The sequence below is a fragment of the Candoia aspera genome, chromosome 3, assembly GCF_035149785.1.
Source record: "Candoia aspera isolate rCanAsp1 chromosome 3, rCanAsp1.hap2, whole genome shotgun sequence".
In the NCBI taxonomy this organism is placed as follows: domain Eukaryota; kingdom Metazoa; phylum Chordata; class Lepidosauria; order Squamata; family Boidae; genus Candoia; species Candoia aspera.
This window is the reverse complement of record NC_086155.1, coordinates 115,306,455-115,326,424: the sequence shown is the minus strand read 5'-3', so window position 1 is coordinate 115,326,424 and position 19,970 is coordinate 115,306,455. Positions and strand designations below refer to the sequence as shown.

Below are 19,970 nucleotides of genomic sequence, written 5' to 3'. Positions count from 1 at the left end.
CTACCCTTTATGCTGCACCAGAGTAGTTGTGGTTACAGTACTTTCATTCACCATACAGAGGAGAAACACACTCTACTGCTGAGAGAGATTGTTGTTGAATGTGCCAACAAAGCCACTGTTTGCAGCAGCTATGGGATAAAGCCAGGTTTCTATGCAGGAGCAGATGTAGAACCTATGCACCACCACCCATAAAGCCATACAATTGGTCAAGAATCACCCATGGAACACAGCAGCAACCTGCTACCAGTGCTGCGTGCCACAGCTGCACCACTGTCACATTTCTACTGTTTCTACTGTTTCCATTTAAACTGTGCTGTTGCCTGTCGTGGCTTGGGGACAGAAGTAACAGGGCACACAAGAAGGCACAGGCTGGCATATTTAGGGCCCATACAAGGCTTGGCTGGCAGTAGTTTCTTCCCCTGGATGCAGGCATAATGTGAGCTGCATGCCATGGCTCACTGAAAGGCATTCACCTACCACTTTGTGAACTACACTGTCTCCAGCACTGTCTCCTTGTTGACCCAGCAGCACAACTGTCTTTGGTAAATGCCCCTTTTATAGGGGGACAATGATGATATTAGCGATTGGTAAAGCAGAAGTGGCCTGCCCACCATATTGAATGGTGCGCTCACCCCTTCCCTATGCTTGGTATGAGCCTCATGCAGACTGTCTGGCTCCTGATTGGTGTGGCACTCCTCAGGACCATCAAGTGACTGCTTTCTCATGTTGTGAAGTCTATGAAAATGCTTTCTTCTGAGTGGCAGAGAAGAGGAGAGTTGGAAGAGGAACTTGAAATAGCAGATCAGGCAGCACTGCAGCCATGCTGACAGGGGAACTGCTACAGAAGTAGTGGGACAAACAGGCAACCTCTAGGTGCATTGCACAAAAAAAGGGCAAGCAACCATGGAATCCACAGAGAGTGAAGTCTGCCTAGGGTGGGCCACCATCATGTGACAGTGGCCCTGGAAACATGGAGACACTTTCCTAATATATCTGCTCATGAAAAAGGTTTTTAATGTTGATCATCTCAAGGTTTGAGTGACCAACGACCACTGCCTCTTAATCTAGACACGGATTTGCAAGTTCCAATGCTCTTGCTGCCTCTAGCCAGGAAAAGCTGCACACCACCCACTTCAGTGCCACCTTGATCATGCAGAATCTGGTAGAACTGATGAAGGTAGGAGGACAAGGTGGGGTTGTTACTCAAGTGAGCTTCATGGGCAACAACTTATATTCAGGAAGAAAAGACTTTGTTTGGTCTAGCATGGTCATAACCCTTGGCCCTAAACTCTGCAAAGACATTGGTATTTCTATGACTGCAGTAAACCTCTTTCAGGACTTTCCTCCTATCCTATATTTCCAGGAGAGTGACTGTCTTGTCCCTCTTCCACCTATGGTCTATCATGGTTTGGAAGGCAGTGGAAGTGCCTCAACCATTCTTTAAAAGCCAGTGGGCAGAAGACTAAACCACAACAGGGAGAGATCCAGAACTGGGACCAGCTTCAGATTCACAATGGAAGCCGGAATGGGAAGGTTTCACACTGGACTGAGTACACAATCTTCCAGGGACAGCAAGCACAGACTGAAAAAGAAAGGAAAAGGAAAGCAAGAAGAGAGCTTGATTGCACATCCTTCCCAATCATATCACTTAGTGAAATAGCCATTTGCATGGAATTTCCTGTTTCAGATCACAGGTAGTTCAATTGGCTATCTAGGGTCACACTCCTGTGAGACTGAGAAGTGTCACTGGAAATGTTTGAGGAAAACCCCACTTTTGCCATGGAGGACAAGAACCATTCCCAAGGATGCCTCTATTGTAGGCTATCCCTGGGATGAATGGAGTTTTGCAGACCTGTGCTCTTGAAATTGAAGATAAATTATGCTTATGGCATGGTGAGGTAATTGTATGGATTTGGCTTCTCTCAAGTGAGATTACAGAAGCTTTGTGACTGTTGTACATCTAGTATTTTTCATCTGCCTCATTATTCAGCAAATATTACATTACACTCCACATTTCTGTGATCTCCCCTCACCTCATTCTTAGAAATTCCATTTCCTTTTCACCCCAAATCTCGACTATTGCTGATAGTGTCTAGAAATTAGGCTTTTATTATAGATCTACTTTCTGCAGTATGCAAAGGAATACTTTTTATAGGTAATTCCATATAGACAGTATATGCCAGCTTTCTTTCTAGCCAACTTTATTTATATATTTATTGGATTCATACCCTACACTAAGCTCTTTAACTTTTCTTTCTAGGATATATCAAGGCATATTTCACCTGAAGTTCACCAACATGAATGTACATTGACAGTACCTATTGGCAGGGCTAGAGGTTCAGGTGTCCCAAACATACTCAGTCCAGCAGCTTTAGATTGCAGAGGTTGCTATTCTGTTGATGGCAAACAAAAAACAAAACCCTGCCCATTCAGGAAATATTCTTGCTTAGCCTGAGGCTTTAGCCAGCCACCAAATCCATTTCTGCACTACAGCCGAATTTATCAAAAGGTGCACTCTTAGTGATATCAGAGGGGGAAAGGGGGGTGGGGGTGGGGAGAGAGAGCAGCTGCTAATGGGGAAATCCTTTGCTTTGCCTAACTTCTTGCGGTAGGGACAGGCCAAACCTTTAAAAAGTAAGCCTTTCTGCCTAAGGGAGGCCTTTTGGAATCAGGAAAATCCTGATGCTACTTTATTTAGGACCCATTTAAATCAAGGAGGGATTTGATTAAGTCGTGTAGATGAAAGGAGGCGGATGTGTAGCCCCCATCAGAGAACAGGTTTGGGAGCTTTGGACCGACAGAGACGGAGCAGAGCAGTGCTGGAAGAGCTTCCAGATTTCTACCTTACTTCTGTCATCTCAGCAGCGAGACTGAAAGGCAACCCCTTCTCCCAACATGAACTCAGGCTGTATTCCTGGCTCCCACCTCAGTTTCAGGTCATGCCACAAGTCAAGGTAACGCAGCAGCTTCTAACTAAGCGAAAGCCACTGGAGACGCCAGGACTTCCTGCGCTTAGGAGCCATGCTTCACTCCACTCTAGCTCCCTGCTTCCTGGGCCCGTTGCAGGGGTTATGAGCCCCCCCACCCGGCGTTGGGGAGGGGACGCGGCGCCGGCGGCCGCGTCCCAAGCAACGTCTAGCGCTTCGAGGGCGTATCCAGTCTCTGTGTGGATGGGGGAGGGCTATACCGAAGACCCACCACCACTTTTTCTTCAGGGCTGCCCCCTCCCTCCTTTGTTCTCTCGGCCCCGCCCCTCCCTCAATTTTGCTTGCCCATTGGCTCATGCAGCTTTCACTCGGGGTGGGGGACCCATTTGGTCCCGCTCCCCGACCCAGGGTGAGACTGCCGAGACAGGGCGCTTCCTTTATTCCATTTCGCCTTGTCCCGGGCTACGGCAGCGGCGCGAGGCGGGCGTCAGGTAAGGGCTTGCGCGCTCCAACCCCAGCGCGTCCGTTCCCTCTGGTCATGGCCGAGCAGGAAGGAGGGACCTGCTCCCCGGGCGCCTTCAAGCCCGGAGACAAAAGGCGGCCTCACACGACCACGGCCGGGTGCCTCTCTTCTGAATGCCTGATCAGACCCCGAGCTCGAAGGCTGCCCGCTTGTGGCGCTTAGTCTCTGGGTGGTGGGCTAGAAGCAAGACGGGTTCTGCCCAAATTTTGCCCTTCGGCCTGTGAGGCAGATTGCATCATGTAACAGTTCCAGACTGGGCGCGGAACGTTCTTAGCTAAATTCTCCAGGCCCGGGAAAGCCTCCCGCCTCTTGCCCTGGTAGGTTGGATTGGCTGGCAGGGGATTTGGAAGGCTGACCGACGTGGAAACGCGATGGGCTGCCGCAGGGATAGTCCTTCGAACGGAACTTCCTAGCGGACGGGAAGAGTGTGTGTTGCGGGGGCGGGGGGGGAGGTTTAGGGAGAAACCGTTTCCAAGCAGTGGTCTCCAGGCTTCAATAGTATTGTACCGATGCTCAGGCTTTGTGCTCAGTGTCCAAAAGGTTATGTTATGTTGCGCAAATCTGTGCGTTACACACTTGTACAGTACTGTAGCACAGGCAGATTCATAACTAAGCGCAAAACATAGCTCTCCTAGAATTGATTTGTTTACCTTCGATTTTTTTATTGCAAATGTTTAATAGAGAAGCAAAAGATAGTTGTTAATTAAACCTGTTAGAAGTGGAATGGGGTGTATTTTTGACTGACTAAAGTTATGCAGACTTGAATAAGTCAAACAGTCCTGTGTATGTTTGCAGGAAGTAAGTTCCGGAGAATTCAGCATACCAGAATAAGAAATACTGTAACTTCTTTTAAAACCTGGTTGAATAACCTTTACATTTATTTTCGTTATTTTACTTTTAAAGAACTCATAGTCTGCTAGCCTGTGCTAAAGAACACATGTATTATAGCTGTTGTAGTTATTTGACACGGCTGAGTTAGTTTTGCCAGGATATCTGATTTTTTTCTTAAACTGAATTATCAATATGCAACAAATTACTAGCATGTATATTATTAAGAAATATTTCAGAGGCTGTGATTTGCATGGTTACTGCCAGAGTAGCCACCTCTGTGAAAAAGGATATCTTAAAATGCAGAGTGTGGAAGATCAAATTTTTAAAGAAAATATATTGTTAGTGGATGGTTCTAAGCAAAAATCATAGCCTTCATAGCATAGTATAGTAAAATTAATGGAGAACAGATGTTAACATTTTCTGGGGGAAATTATTTTAATTTCTGGCTTTAGTAATATGATATGTTACATTAGCATTTTGTAAAAATTAGCTGAAGAACAAAGCACCTTTAGGGTAATGGATGAATATAACTTTTCTTACATAAAGATCACTTCATCAGGTGCGGAATGGACAGGAGCAAGGTGGGCAGGTATAGAGCAAACATTCCACATTCACAGCCTGAAAAACTAGAAAATGATGAGAAAGAGCATGTGCCTTTTTTGTGCGCACAGTACCTGTAATACCTGAGACTAATAGAATAAAATTTTAATAGGGGTTCTTGTTCTACTTTGTTACCTCAAATTCCATTCAGTTTACATTTATTCCCAACTAAAGTGAATAATTCCCAACTAAAGGGAACAAATGAATTTCCATTTCAAAAGGCAATAATAAACTGAGTTATTCAGATAACATTGCTAGTAAAAACAATTGTATAAAGATATTACAGTGAATAAAACTTCAAATGAAAGAAGAAGCCTAATAAGTAGAAAACCATTAAATGCTATAGTATCTGTGCTAAAAATTCAACTGTTGGTTCCAACTTTTGCATATGGTATCTTTGAAATTGAAGTTTATTATAGTCTTTGACCAGCATTACAAATAAGAAAAGGAAATTAAATTGCTATAGAAAACCCGTTACCCCAAAAATTATCATGCAACAATAGAACAACAAGCTAAGCCAAACTTTGCACATTTGTATGGCTCAGTAAAGGTATTTGGCAACCCAGAATGTGAGTGGAGGGTTAACATCCCTTAAAAAATAAAGAACAGAAAATGTATCTGTATGACCCTCAAATGTGGAAATAATTGGGGAGAGCAAATAGAAATAATTGTGAATCAGGTTATCATTTAAGGGTCACTGTAGGAATACATGGGCAAGAGTTTTTACCTCCCTAGAACACACCTAATTCTTCTCCTCTAAATATTGTTAGCATGCAATTTAATCAAAATTTTCTACTTTTAGCCAGACTTTGGTCAGATTAGATTTCTTTTTATTCAAGCAAATGTAAATCAGTAGTCAAGAAGACTCAACTTAATGTTCAAAAACATAATTTATTCATTAAACAGGAAGATCCTATAATCATTTGTAATTGTATTTACAATACAATGAATACAAGAGTATTCTTGCTGTTGTAACTTGAATACATACTGTATTCTTCACTATTCAGGTGGCAACAGATTTCTGGTAGAACCATAACATTTGGAAGAAGCATTTAGGTTATCAAATCCAATCCCTGCTCAGTGCAAAAATTCAAATTAAATCTTCCTAGACAGATACCTAGCCTGTGCTTGAAAACATAAACTAAGACATCATCTCTCTGGACAATTGGTTCCACCATGGTGGAACTGTTCTTAATGCTAGGGATTTTTCTAACGGTCAGTCAGAATCTGCTGTCCTGTAACTTAAATCCATTATTCTGTGTTCAGTACTCTGAAATGGAAGAAAACTGGTTTTGACTTTCTTCTGTATGACATCCTTTCAGATATTTGAGAATACTGTTGTACTCCTCCCACCCCAGTTGGTTGTTTTTCCCCCTCAAAATTAAACTTTCCCACTTCCTTCAGTCTCTTTTTATATGACTTGGGTTTTTTGTCCCTTGATCATCTTTGTTGTGATTCTGTGAATTGGTTTCAAAAATAACATAAGACTAATTTGGTAAAGATTTGATCTTGCTAACATTTGGTATTTATTTCATCGTTTTTAAGGGGCTTACCAATCATTATTTTTATGATCTGCTCTAGAATCTTCCCAGACAGTGATGTCAGACCGATTGGTCTGTAGTAGGATTTTCCTTTTCCCCATTTGAAGACAGGAAGAACATTGCCTTTCCTCCAATCATTTTGCCACTTCACCAAAATTTTTCAAGGATAGTACCTAATGATTCAACCAAATCATAAGCTACTTTCTTCAGTATGTTGTCCAGTATGCAGGTCATCTGGTCTCCAAGTATTAAACTCTAAGAGGTATTCTCCAGCCATATTTTAATAATGTCAACCTTCTTCCCTGCTTCATCATCTTGATCTTCACAGTTTCCTGATGGAATACATACTTTTTGTTAGGAAAGAGTGAATCAAATATGAGTAGGTTTATCTTTCCTTTGTTGTTACCAGTTTACCAACTTCATTGAACAGCTGGTATACCAATTCTTTTTACTTTTATTTTGAATAGAACTAAATAACTTTTTCTTATTTGTATCATCCCTCACTTCTCAGTTTATTCTGAGTTTTTCCTTTTTCTGACACGAGCTCTTCAGTGTCAAGATACCAGTCTATACTCTTCCTTTATTAACCTGGCAATCTTGATTGCTGTATCGTCTTACTTGAAGATAACTCAGAAACAGTAGGCACTGGTGATGATACTGTAGGTAGCTCAGGTAGACCAGCATCAGAATATTGTAAATAAAACATTCCAAAACAGTTAAGGTACCTACTACTTGACTGAGTTCATGCACTAATAAACGTGAAATAATTCAATGACTACCTGTTCTATTTAAGTGTATTAAACTGCCATAATGTAATGAGTAAAATTTTAACCTTAAGGAATTTGAAGTAACATATGCCATTTGCATAATTATGTGAAATGTGTAAATTACATCAGTTATCCAGACAGTTCTGGAAACAGTTAATTTTGTTATTTAGGGGTAAAGTCTCAACTACTGTTTTGATTGAAGGAGGTGGACTCTGTAAATTGGGCTTTTATCATACCAACTATATTTTTGTTCGTATATGGGAATACCCATAGTAACTTCAGAATCCCATTCAAACTCTATGACCAGAAAAGACACAGCCTTGAGGAGAAAAAAACAGCATGATGACCAAATATTATTTACTAACCTTCAGCATCTTCAAAGCAGAAGCAGTTCTTATAGTGATTCTTTGGGTAATCAGACCTTTATTTCTTTATCACACCATTTTCATGTTTAATCTTGGCTGTTTTACACACAAGTGTAGGAACTTCATTAAAATGTTCCTATATAGGATCTTTTTATGGTTGGCAGCCACTGTGAGGTTTTAGCCAATAGAAAAGAAAAGTACAGTCTTCCTGTGTGAGCCATGGCTGATTGAAGATGTGTCTGCAAATGAGTGGAGATGAAAACTGTGAAGAACAAAAGACTGGTGAGTAGGCTGGTCCTTCGAATCTCTCTGGAGAAGGAGAAATCAGGATATTGCTCATGAGTGCTCTGAATGGCGGCTTTTTGCAAGGAGACTGTAAAACAGCAGTCTCCCACCGGTTTGAGCACCAGGAGCCAAGGGAGACAATATCTTTGTTCTAAGCATCGGCGGAGCCTTTCATAAGGGCACTAAGCAAGCCAAACACACTTTGATCACATGCGGAAATGTTCAGTTTAGCCACTTTATGGGCATTAGAGACCTTCGAAACGGCAAGCTTAATTTGACACCTGGTGAGTTTTACCTTCTTCAAATTTAAGAAGTTTTAAACAAAGACTTAAGAATTTAAAATAATATACATTTGGTAAAAAGCAAAAAAAAAAAGAATTTTGATTTAAGAAAGTTTTAAAGGGATTGGGAGACCAGAGGGATTTGGAATATTGGTTATTTTTGCTGTAAGATTTGAAAAACAAGTATATAATTAAATAATATACTCGTGGGAAACAACTGAAATGGAACTAAACCCATATTAGGAACTGAGGCTTGCTGAAAGTTGCAAATGGATACTAGAGGGAACCAGGCAGAAAAGAGTTAAAATGGCTAAGTTGGCTAAAACTTTTTCTTACCGTAAAGATTTTTTTGAAATATGGACTGAAATTGTCCTAACTACCAGGAAACACACTGAGACAATGAACTGGTCTCTAATATTTATTACTAGTACTTAACAAGAATCCTAACAAACTGAAGAAGCGTGGGAAAAACCCAGACATATAACCCCCAAGGGTTAAGGCGGTCCCGATCTGTGTCTCTTTGAATGGCTGAACAGTTCCTCAGTGCTACGCATGCGCTTGACAGTCTGGATGGGAGCCCCCTGCTCGCCATCCTTACTCATGACAGAAATATTAATAACTAATATCTCAGAAAGAATACAGATTTCAATGGGTAAACTTTTAAAAGATAATGAGAAAAACTTTAAAAGTTTACCTGACACAGACATTATAGAGTTGGAAGGCATGAAGACAACAAAATTGAGATTACCAAAATGGGGATATAAAAGACATATCAAGAGAAGGATCCAGATATCGAACAACTGCAACAGAAATCCTAGACAATGCCTCTTTATGGGATTTACAAAGCAGGCTGGTGAAAGCTTTGAAGACTCCTCTTAAGAGTGATGAAAGATGAAATCGTGATGCCATAGGAATGATTTAAAGGTCAAGATTATGCAGAGCAAAAAGAAGGAATATAACGTTGGACTATTTGACCAGGAATAAACAATTTGTTTGGTATTTCTGGTAACTCCTAATGGACTTTTTGCTGAACTAGGATTGAAAAGATGATTTCTGGATTGTGTGTAGATAAAAGTTAGGCTATGGGGAGAAGAGTTTTTTTTAATTTGTAACTTTAAAAAAGGGTGAAAAGGTAGTATATTAGCTTATGCTTGGTGTGATGAAAGTTGGAAGCCTCTTCTTCTTCTCCTTTATTTTCAGGCAACTACATTTTCATTGAAGTGTGGACTGCTTCAAAAAAACTTTGCCAAAAAATTAATAGCAGAACCTATTTTTTGAATGGTATTAATATTCATTTGCTCAGCTGTAAGCTGGGTAAGTTATATGCTTGGTCTGTTGTAAGAGTAAGTTAAATCTGAAAAGGAATTGTAAACCGTTAGGAGAAGACACATTTTCAGCTGGGATCTGTAATTGAAATTTTAAAAGTGGGGGCAGTCCTTATTAGATCATTCACATTTATGAACAATACAGATAAAATCCCAAATGAATTGGCAGGAATATCCAATTTTGCTTGTAATTGGCAAGCATACTTATTCTGGCAAAAGCTCCTGCCTTTCTCTTGAGTCTGAAAAAGACAGGCTATTTCTCTGACCTCACACTTGGCTGTGGAAACAGTTGTTTAAACAATGGGACATCTTTCAGCTCTCCAAGGGACTCCAAAGTAAGCACAGGATCAGAGAGACATGCCCTTCTACGGGTTTCAAAAATGGCAAACACGTTTCTGCTGAATCTTTCTTTTAGTCTGCAGTGTGCTGCATTTTGAATGGAAAGTGTCATTTACAGAATACACATATTTAGCAAAATTATTTTCATCTATAAAATGGGCTCAAAATGCTTAAATTTTTAAATCTAGTAGCACTATCCCAAACCATGAAGAGGGATTTAACTAGGAATACAAAACCATCTGGCTGTATTTTATCAGAATATATATACCCATTATTTTTTTTATTCAAGATGAAGGATTGAGCAGTGGGCTGGCTGGCAAATGAGGGCTGCAATTGGTGGGGGCAAGCAGGGTATGTGCCCTGGACGCCGTGCTGGGGGGGCGCCAAAATGACAAAATAGTACTTGTATACTGAATGTTTTATTAATTTAATGTATAATAGAATAATAAAACTTGCTAACACCTCCCTCACCAACCCATGGGGGGAGCACGGAATCCATGTTTGCCCCGGGTGACACATACCCTAGTTGCGGGCCTGTGGCAAATTGTGGGGGGACAGAGAGCTTCTGAAGAGAAATGTCTAACAGTTTACTCTTCCTTTCTGTGCATGTGTAAATATATATACATATATGGCTGCATGACAGATTCTGTTCAACTTCACTCCCCTTCAGACTTCCTCACTCAACATAGAAAGGGATCCATAGAAGTACATTTGGGAGATGTGTGGAGCACTGCCAGGATACATGCTTTGTTGCCTATACATTTCAACTCTTACACATGCTTTGGAATACCTGAAGAAGCCCTGTCTAGTTTATCAGGAAGAACTTGATAAGACAGTAGATATTCTACTACTGCCTTTAATGAATTATTACAGTTTTTGGTAAAAGAACGTTCATACAGTGTCTGCCCAATAGACAGTGTCTGCCAAAAGTTCTACAGGTGTGAGCCTCAGGTCTGTGTACTGCAAGATGTGTTTGTGTCCCTTTTGGGATAGAAATTGCTGATATACTGTTTTTGGAGTGAACAGGAGAGACCAGTTTCCACTGGGCTTGATAGGTTAGAGGGCAGAATGGCCAAGAGTATGGCAGGTGAATCTAACTTATTTGATTTGGTCACCATACTTGAATGACCCTAAATAAACTAAGTATTATATTATAATTTCTTAACATTTGAATGAAGCTAAAAGTAGTTTTTTACTTTGATTCAGTAAGGGTCTGTGCCTTCATATTTAATGTTATCTTGGAAAGGCTTCCGATATGTAGAACTTTAGTTGCTTGGCACTGACAGATTACCATACTGGTTTCCCCTTCTGTGGTCCTTGAAGAACCCTGATTAGAGTCAGAGCCCTGGTAGGGAGGCCTTTCCCAAATTCAAAATTGGAAGGAGAAAAAAATAATTTAAGGTACAGAGAGGTACTATTTTAAGAAGGAAATTAAACTTAGTTTTAGAACAGCATGCTTAAAAATATATGCATTTTTTCCCTGAATTTCTGTGTCCATACTTTTTATAATTTCAAGACCAATTTACTTAATAAGTACACAACATTCATCTGTCCCTTCGTGAGTTTTTTATGCTGATGTTAAGTATGTGGTGACTGGATCTGATCAACACCTACATGTGTGGATGGGGGGACTTCAAACCTTTTCTCTCCAGATGTTTACTTTATGATATTTTCCCACTTTTTGGTGATATGAGTTGTTCAGAGGTAGTGATGCTCCATCAGAAATTTGCAAGAAGAGGCTGGATGGCCAGTTACCGAGAATGTTGTAATAGTCGTATAGGATTTCTTATAACTGCAGGGAATTAGACTAGATGATCTTCAGCAGACTGAAGAAGCTGCTTGGACAAGCAGCAAAACATTTCTACCAAAAAGAAAGAAAGCCAGTTGCCATGACTCAGCCTACAGACAATTCCATCTGGATGACTGAGAATCTTCATTGACATCTTTAGCACACATTCCCATTCTTTGATTTGATTGACAAACTTTATTTACTTAGTCAGATGAACAATCCTGATTGATTGATTGATTGATTGATTATGTGCAATCAAGTTGTCAACTCTTAGCAACCACATAGATTGTGGCAGGGGGGTGTTCCTGAGAGGGATGAGCAAAGAACATTGGCAGTGTATGCCCAGAGTATATATATATATACCTATCAGGGTCACCTAAGGCGTGAATGTCATCCCACTGCCTAACTAAAACAAGCAGGCTCCTACTGTATATTGGGTAGCAGCAATATAGGAAGATGCCAGAGGCAGATGATCACTTTAGTGACATCAAAGGAAAAGGCATCAATTCATACTACATAGGAGAAGGCAGTGGTAAGCCACTCTTGTATTTTTACCAAGAAAACCACATAGACTAATTCTAGCTCTCATAAATGAATTATAATCTATCCTATCTAGCCCACAATCCTGATATTCTCTAGTAGTCTCCTGTTCAAATACTAACCAGGTCTGATGCTGCTTAACACCTGAAGCCTGATGAGGTCAGGGAGGTGCTGCCACCTGCTGAATTAAGGCCCGTGAAGGCTATAACTAGGCATGGGAATTCAGTGAAACTGTTCTCCAAACTCAGTAAGATTTCCATCTGGCTAAAATAGCTATAACACATATTTGGCTAAATGGCCACACCTAGCACATTTTGGCTGATCTTAAAAAACTAAACAGAGTCAGATCTGGTTAGCCTGTGAATCCATGACCACTAGGTAAGCCCAAGGTTGTAGGCTAGCCTGGGAAGTAAAAAAAAAAAAAAATCACACAAAAGGACAGTAGCAAACAAGTTCTGTAATATTGCCAAGAGAACTTCATGGTTGTGTCACCAGGAGTTGAGCTTGACTCAGAGAAATCTTTACCTTAAGAGTAAAGGGAGCTTGGTAACAAAAGTAGACATGTAATGGTACATGGAATTTTACAAATATTTTTGTGATGGAAAAGAAAGGGGAGTTTGGTCTTGATTATGATGACTGATGTAATGTCTGTTCAGATTGTTCATATATAAACTACACCCATTTGCATTTGGCATACAGGCAATAGGTCAACTTTGTTCAGTTAGGTGTGGCTCTCATATCTGAAGTACTTTGCCAAAGAAACTCTTAGCATCTAATTTGTGTTATATGTTGCAAATTAATGCAGAAAAGGAACATTGAATAATAATAGTTTTTGATACTTCAAACTATTTTCAGAATTCTGAAGCCTATTTATTTTATGAAGTATTGAATAATTTGGTAGATATACATTCTTAGTTAAAAATCTTGAATATATCTGAAGAATAGTTCATGAATGTCATGTATATATTTGGTGAACAGAAAGTCTCAGTCTGAAAATTTATATTACAGTTTTTAAATAAAATAATTTCTTGTTTTTGCTGTGACAAACCAAGATACTTGTTTCTCTGGAAATTATTTCAATCTGTGTGTTGCATAACGTCTGATAAATGAACTTGGAGAGGAAGAGATTCTTGTTGAGTTGAATGATTAAGAATAACACATACTTCGAAAATCTGAGTTCATTCCAAGGAGCCATATTCAATCCAGAATTCTCGATGACTGGCAATCCATGGAAATATTTTCTATACTAACTCATAAAAAGGACAGATTCTGGATAAATTGATGTAGCTTCCTCCAGCTTTATCTGGAATAAAGATTAGAGCTAGCAACAACAGCTAATGATAAATTTCATTTTTCTCGTGCATTTATTTTAACATCTTATTTCCTCCTTTCCTAATTATTTATTTATTTAATTTCTTTGCCGCCCATCTCGTACATGATGACTCTGGGTGACTTACAGATAATAAAATAGCAGTTAGTAAAAACAGTACAATATAAAATCAATACAATATAAATATACATAAATGCCAATGAAAATATGAGATATAAAATGTAAAATTCAAGATGGCAATAGGGCTTTGTACTTGGCATGATCACAGCACCAGGCACCTGCAAGGATGGCTATCCCCCCTCCCATCCCAAAAGAGGTGGCATAGCCATGCTTTCACCACCTTCCGGAAGGCCGGGACAGTGGGGGCCTGTCTTACCTCCAGGGGTAAGCTGTTCCACAGGGCAGGTGCCACAGCAGAGAAGGTCCTCCTCCTGGACCCTGCCAATCGGCAATCCCTCATGGGCTGGGTCCATAGCATGCCTTCTCTGCCTGACCAGGTGGGACAGGTCGATGTGATGGGGGTGAGGCGGTCCCTCAGGTAACCTGGACCCATGCCATGTAGGGCTTTAAAGGTGATAACCAACACCTTGAATTGGACCAGAAAGCAAACTGGTATCCAGTGCAACTCACGCAGCAATGGTGTTATATGTGCCCTCCTTGGAGCTCCCAAGATTGCCCGCATGGCTGCATTCTGGACCAGCTGCAGCTTCTGGATACTTCTCAAGAGTAGCCCCATGTAGAGTGCATTACAATAGTCTATGCAAGAGGTGACCAGGGCATGAGTGACCGTTTGGAGGGACTCCTGATCCAGGAAGGGGCAGAGCTGGTGCACAACATGAAGTTGTGCAAAGGCTCCCCTGGCCACGGCTGCCACTTGCTCTTTGAGCAGGAGCCATGAGTCTAGGAGAACCCCCAGGTTCCGCACTGGGTCTGTCTGGGGCACTGCAACCCCATCCAGAACCAAAGATGGTAAGTTCCCGGATACCGTGGAGCCGCTGACCCACAGCCACTCCGTCTTGCCAGGGTTCAGCTGAAGCCTGTTGTTCCCCATCCAGAACCCTGCGGCACCCCACAAAGGAGTGGCTGCGGGCCAGATCTCTCGCTCCCTATCAACACCGATTGGGACTGGCCCCAGAGAAACGAGGTGAACCAGCGTAAAACCATGCCACCCACTCCCAGCTCTCTGAGCCAACCCAAAAGGTTACTGTGGTCAATGGTATCGAAAACCGCTGAGAGGTCAAGAAGAACCAGGATGGATGCACTGCCCCCATCCCACTCCTGCCAGAGATCATCCATAAGTGCGACCACGGCTGTTTCTGTCCCATATCCGGGCCTGAATCCCAACTGAAAGGGGTCCAGATAATCCGTTTCATCCAGGACCCTCTGCAGCTGCAATGCCAACACTTTCTCAACCACCTTCTCTAGAAAGGGAAGGTGGGAGACTGGATGAAAATTGTCCAGAATGGTAGGGTCCAGTGATGGTTTCTTGAGAGGGTGCACCAGCACCTCTTTAAAGACTTCCAGGAACACTCCCTCCCCCAAGGATGCATTCACTATTTCCTGGACCCACCCACACATCACCTCCCAAGCTGCTTTTACCAGCCAGGAGGGACATGGATCTAATTGGCAAGTGGTGGCATTTACAGATCTGAGAACCCTGTCCACTTCCTTGGGCCCAACAGGATCAACTGCTCCCAGATAACCAGGCAAGTCCACTTCCTAGCCATCTCCCCAGACCCTACTACACACTTGGCATCCAACTTAGAATGAATCTGAGTGATTTTATCCTCCAGATGTCCAGCAACCTCCTCAGCCTGGCCCTGTAAATGGGTTTCTAAACCCCCTTCCCAAAAGGGATCAGGTGATCTTACACTGGGCCATCGGGCAGCATTCTGCGGATGCAATAAGAGTGAAGAAATATTGACGTTTCGCTACTCTTATCGCCACAAGGGTCAGAATTAGTCCTTGTTGGAATTAGTCCTTGTCTTCCTCCAGCGGCGCTCTAGACATCTCTTAATCCTCTTCAGAACCCTCAACTCCTCCATAAACCATGGGGAGTGTCAGGTTTGATCGGACAAGAGAGGTTGCACAGGCGCGATCCTGTCCAAGGCCCTGGACACCTCCCTATTCCAGGCAGCAGCCAGGGCCTCCACTGGACCATGCAGCAAGTCCTCAGGTATAACCCCCAGCTCCCTGTGAAACCCTGTTGGGTCCATCAGTCGCCAGGGGCGAACAAGTCGAAAAGGTCCTACCTCCTTTTCCATTAAAATTAAATGATAATACAGAACTTGCACAGCATGAAAATAGATATAATGTATCTATTCAGCATTGAATGGGAAATGATGGGAGAGAAAATGGTCAGTTTATTTCTCCTCTTTCAGTTTTTAACATTAGCAACAAAAACGGGTAGAGATCATATACTTTGCAATGAGAGGTTGCCAGTTTCCATGTGTCACCAGGGCTGAAACCTAGCAGCTCTTCTCTGAAGAGTGGCTATGGGTAACATGGTGCTCTCCAGAAATGTAGGTAACATTCAACAACTTGAACCAGTGACCTAATCTTGTATAATGTTGTTTTCTATATGGCTTTATATCATTTTAATTCACCAAATACAGGGCTTTATCCTAATGAAAATTCTGCATATCCAAGAAATAATATTAGAAACATAATGACAGAATAACCTTGACAAATTGCTAGATTAAAAATACTGTTAACATTAAATTAAATAGTAAGGCATAATGTTTGGGATAACATTTCAGGTATCTTTTACAGAGAAAGCTTGAGTGCAGGCAGTGTGCAGGTGATCTGTACACAGAAGGTCATTGCATATGTGGAGTACCAAAATTGAAAGAAAATCATTCCTGATAGAAGGTAAAGGAACTTAGAGAAAGGATATATGTCAAATTGTCTCCCCTGTTATAGACTCAACTAACAGAGTGTCATTTTGCAATTGTCTGAGGTGGGCCTTCATGTGGTGGCCCCTGTGGTCTGGAGTGTTCACTCTCTCCTGAAATATGTGACGCACCCACTGTTCTGTTATTTGGATGAAGATCACCCAGTTCTTCCAGAACGTTTGTTTTTCCTTTTTTCCCTCCACCTTTTTACTAATTTTTGTTTTTATATTGCTTAAAGTTAGTTATATGTCATCACTATTACTTTATTTTTTATCCATAAATATTTTGAGATGTGACTACATGGAAAGCAGCATAGAAATGTATTAAATATGTAATAAATATTTGTTAATATTGGTAAGAAGGGGGCTCAGTTCCACATTGGAATTCTGAGAACAGGTCGCTGTTGGATGAGGTTTATTTGATCACAGAATCACTGTCATGTTGATGCCAGTTGCAACACTCTCTAGCCTGTCTCCAGTAGGATGTTCTTTACTGTCCCTGGTTACCGTCATCTATTTTTTGGAGGCGGACATACTTGCAAACAAGGCCTTGGGCCACCCGTCCTTTGTATTTTCAAAGAATACTTACGGAGTCTATCAGGTGATAGCACAGACTGGGACTCTGCTTTGCTTTGCAGTATGTTAGCGGATAGGTAGGTAGGTAGATACAAGAAAATAAAAGAAATTTTAATTGTAATAAAAGCACTGTTTATTAAAGAAAAACTTGTGAAACAGATTCCTTGCGCCTGTGGTACATTGCTACTGTGGACAACACATTGGGGGGACCCAGGTGACAGGGCACGACAAATCCTACTTTGACTATTTCCAGCCATATCCTGATAAAACCTTGATAATACTGATAGGAATGTGGAGACTTGTTTTCCTTCCTTATCTTTAGGGTCAGAAGAATTGGATAGATAACTTTTCGCTGTATACATACTGGCATATTTTATCTGTCACTAGATGTAAAAACACTTAAATATTTAACAGAGAAGTTAAGTATGTAGTCAGCTAAAAATAAAGCAAATTACTACTAAACATTTCAAACTGAAAACACATGACAGTTGAACTCCTTATTTATGAAGCATTCAGTTGGCATAAAACTGCCTCTGTGTTGCCAATATACCATGTGCTCTGAGATTATTAAATTTACATGATTTTGTCTTAAACAGATGGTAGCTTCTTAACTCTGACAGAAGCCTTTCTAATTTTCAAGTTAGTAAGGGGTTTACTGGCAGGATGAGTAAAGCATTCTCCGTTTTGCTTGTGGAGGACGAATGATGTTTATTGCTTGATCCAAAAGTTCAGCAGAGTAGAGCCCTCATGACAAACTCGTATGTGGAGGTGAAGTTTGCACTTAGAAGTAAGATACCAGAAGTATGAAAAGTTGCCCCCAGGATCTCATGAGTCTTTAGTGCGTGCTTCGTCATTTGTAAGCTTATAGAAATAATTCTCCTTACCAGCAAGTTGCCTTTTGAACATAGAGGTTTCATTTTGCTAAAGCCAGCCACTGTAAGTTTTTCCTCCGTTCATATTTTCAATTTCTTAAAAGCATCTGAGCTTGACTGAAAGTTGTCAGAATTCATACGCTTTCACTGAAGAATATATAAGCAGCATTTTGTTTCAATTGATAAAATACAACATATAAGTAACATGCAGGGCACGTGTGTCTCCCCAGCTCCGCATATGTGATTGCCAAGCATGGAGAAATTGTGCTTCTGAAATTGAGCAGCATCCATTTCTCCTGTGTTTAACTTACTTTGCTTACAAAACTTACTCTTTTTTGGCATCCTGCATAATTCCATGATGGATTTGTATGAATATTTATGTGTCCCAAGTGGACCCAAATATCAATAGGTTAGGCAGTTATTAATGATAATTTTAACAAGTTGCAATAGTAATTTTTGCTTATAGAGCTCCATCTTACAAATTTCTGTTTTAGATTCAGTTAAGAAGCCTTTATTTTATATTGTCTTTTTCAGCCATGGAAGAATTAATAGTTGAATTGCAGCTGTTTCTTCAACTTCTGGACCATGAGTACTTGACATCCACAGTCAGGGAGAAGAAAGCAGTTTTAAATAACATTCTTTTAAGGATACAGGCAACAAAAGGTCAGTGTCATACTGATACTGTTTACAGATAGGATGCTCTAAGGCAAAACACAGAGACAGAAAGAAAACAACTGAAATCCTCACCTCTGCGATCAGATATACCAATTCTGTATCTGTGCAAAACACTTTTGGAGTTTTTGGGTGCTGTTTTCCTGTTTGTGCTGTCTCCCTATGAGGAGGTTCTGTAGAATTTGCTCAAAGAATGGAGGGATGTCTTCATTTCCATTTCCTTCTCATCTGTTTAAGGAGCAGGGAGACCAAGGTTCTTGGGGCCACTTCCATTCTCTCTCAGGCCGACCTACCTCACAAGATTCTTGTGGGAAAAATGTGGAGGGGGAAAGGCTGTCTATGCTGCCTTAGAGTTCTGGAGGAAAGGCAAGATACATATCTAACAAACACCCAAAGAAATGTACTAGACCTGACACTAGCTGGGAATTTGGGGAGCTATATCTAGCAGTTCTGGAGGACATTAGATTGGGAAAGGCTGCCTTAAAATAATGGTTGTTTATTATAATACATATAGTGTATTATGGAACATTCCTTCTTTCCAGCTCTTCTTTTTCATTTAAAGCAATATTTTTGTTGTTTTGTCCCTTTTTTATTTCCTATAAGTATAAGCAGATATTGTGGAAAGTCATTCATTCCGTTAAGTATTTTCTATTCTACGTGCACTTTTCCCTTTCCATTAGACTTTGAGATAAAGGAAAATGTACAGAAACAAGAGATTGCTATCAATTTACCTGCGCCACCTCAGATGCCTTTGCCAGAAATCCCCCAGCAATGGCTGGTAAGTCTGATTTAAGAAATCTCTTTTCTCCTTTCCTCAGAATATAGTTTTTAAATTGAGCTACAAGTTTATCTGAATTTATAACTTGTTCCTTCTAAATTATTGTATAAAGAATGTTTTATTTATTTCAAGTTATTATTTAATTACAACCAAATATTATTCCATCACAAATTGACGTCTTACGCACATTCAAAATTCATGTAAGATCTCATATAAATATTTATTTAATATTTTGTTAATTTTATGAAAGATTTCAGCAAATAAGTAGTTTTCTTTGCAGATTACTTACATGGTTACTCATCTGGTCTCACTGTATTAGCTAGCTATCACTGAAATAAATTTGCATGCTAAATGTTCTTCAAATTATAACTGAATATTGGGTGATTATTTTATACCTGTAGTTGATATGATGTGGTTTTTTATCTGAGATTGATGCAGAGTAATCCATTATACTCTATTTCCATTATTAGTATGACTGTTGGTATTTTGCAGTATTTAACAGTTACTATGAAATTATAAAAACTAGTGATTTTCAGATCTTCTACTTTCCAGGAATAATGTGTCCATCGTATACCAAGAGACTTTTAGCTATCTTCCAATAAAACAAACAAGAAAAAAAGATGAATCAAATAAATAGGTCTGTGTACTAATTATTATAACTCAGTCTTCCACAAATCTCTGAACATTGCAGAGGATTCTGAAACATGCTTTCTGTCTTGTATTCAGTTCATACCTG

The 19,970-nt window shown here is 40.4% G+C and overlaps 1 protein-coding gene across 3 annotated transcripts in view; it reads left to right on the top strand.

Moving 5' to 3' along the window:
* The first annotated feature begins 3,311 nt into the window (after window positions 1-3,311).
* The window catches only part of AFAP1 (actin filament associated protein 1), a 62,481-nt gene continuing 45,822 nt past the window's right edge, over window positions 3,312-19,970 (top strand). For all 3 annotated transcript variants that reach the window (XM_063298681.1, XM_063298680.1, XM_063298682.1), the window contains exons 1-3: window positions 3,312-3,418; window positions 18,319-18,447; window positions 19,137-19,234. In XM_063298681.1, the coding sequence (XP_063154751.1) occupies window positions 18,321-18,447; window positions 19,137-19,234 (225 nt within the window). In that variant the 5' untranslated portion in view covers window positions 3,312-3,418; window positions 18,319-18,320. The remainder of the gene's footprint in view (window positions 3,419-18,318; window positions 18,448-19,136; window positions 19,235-19,970) is intronic.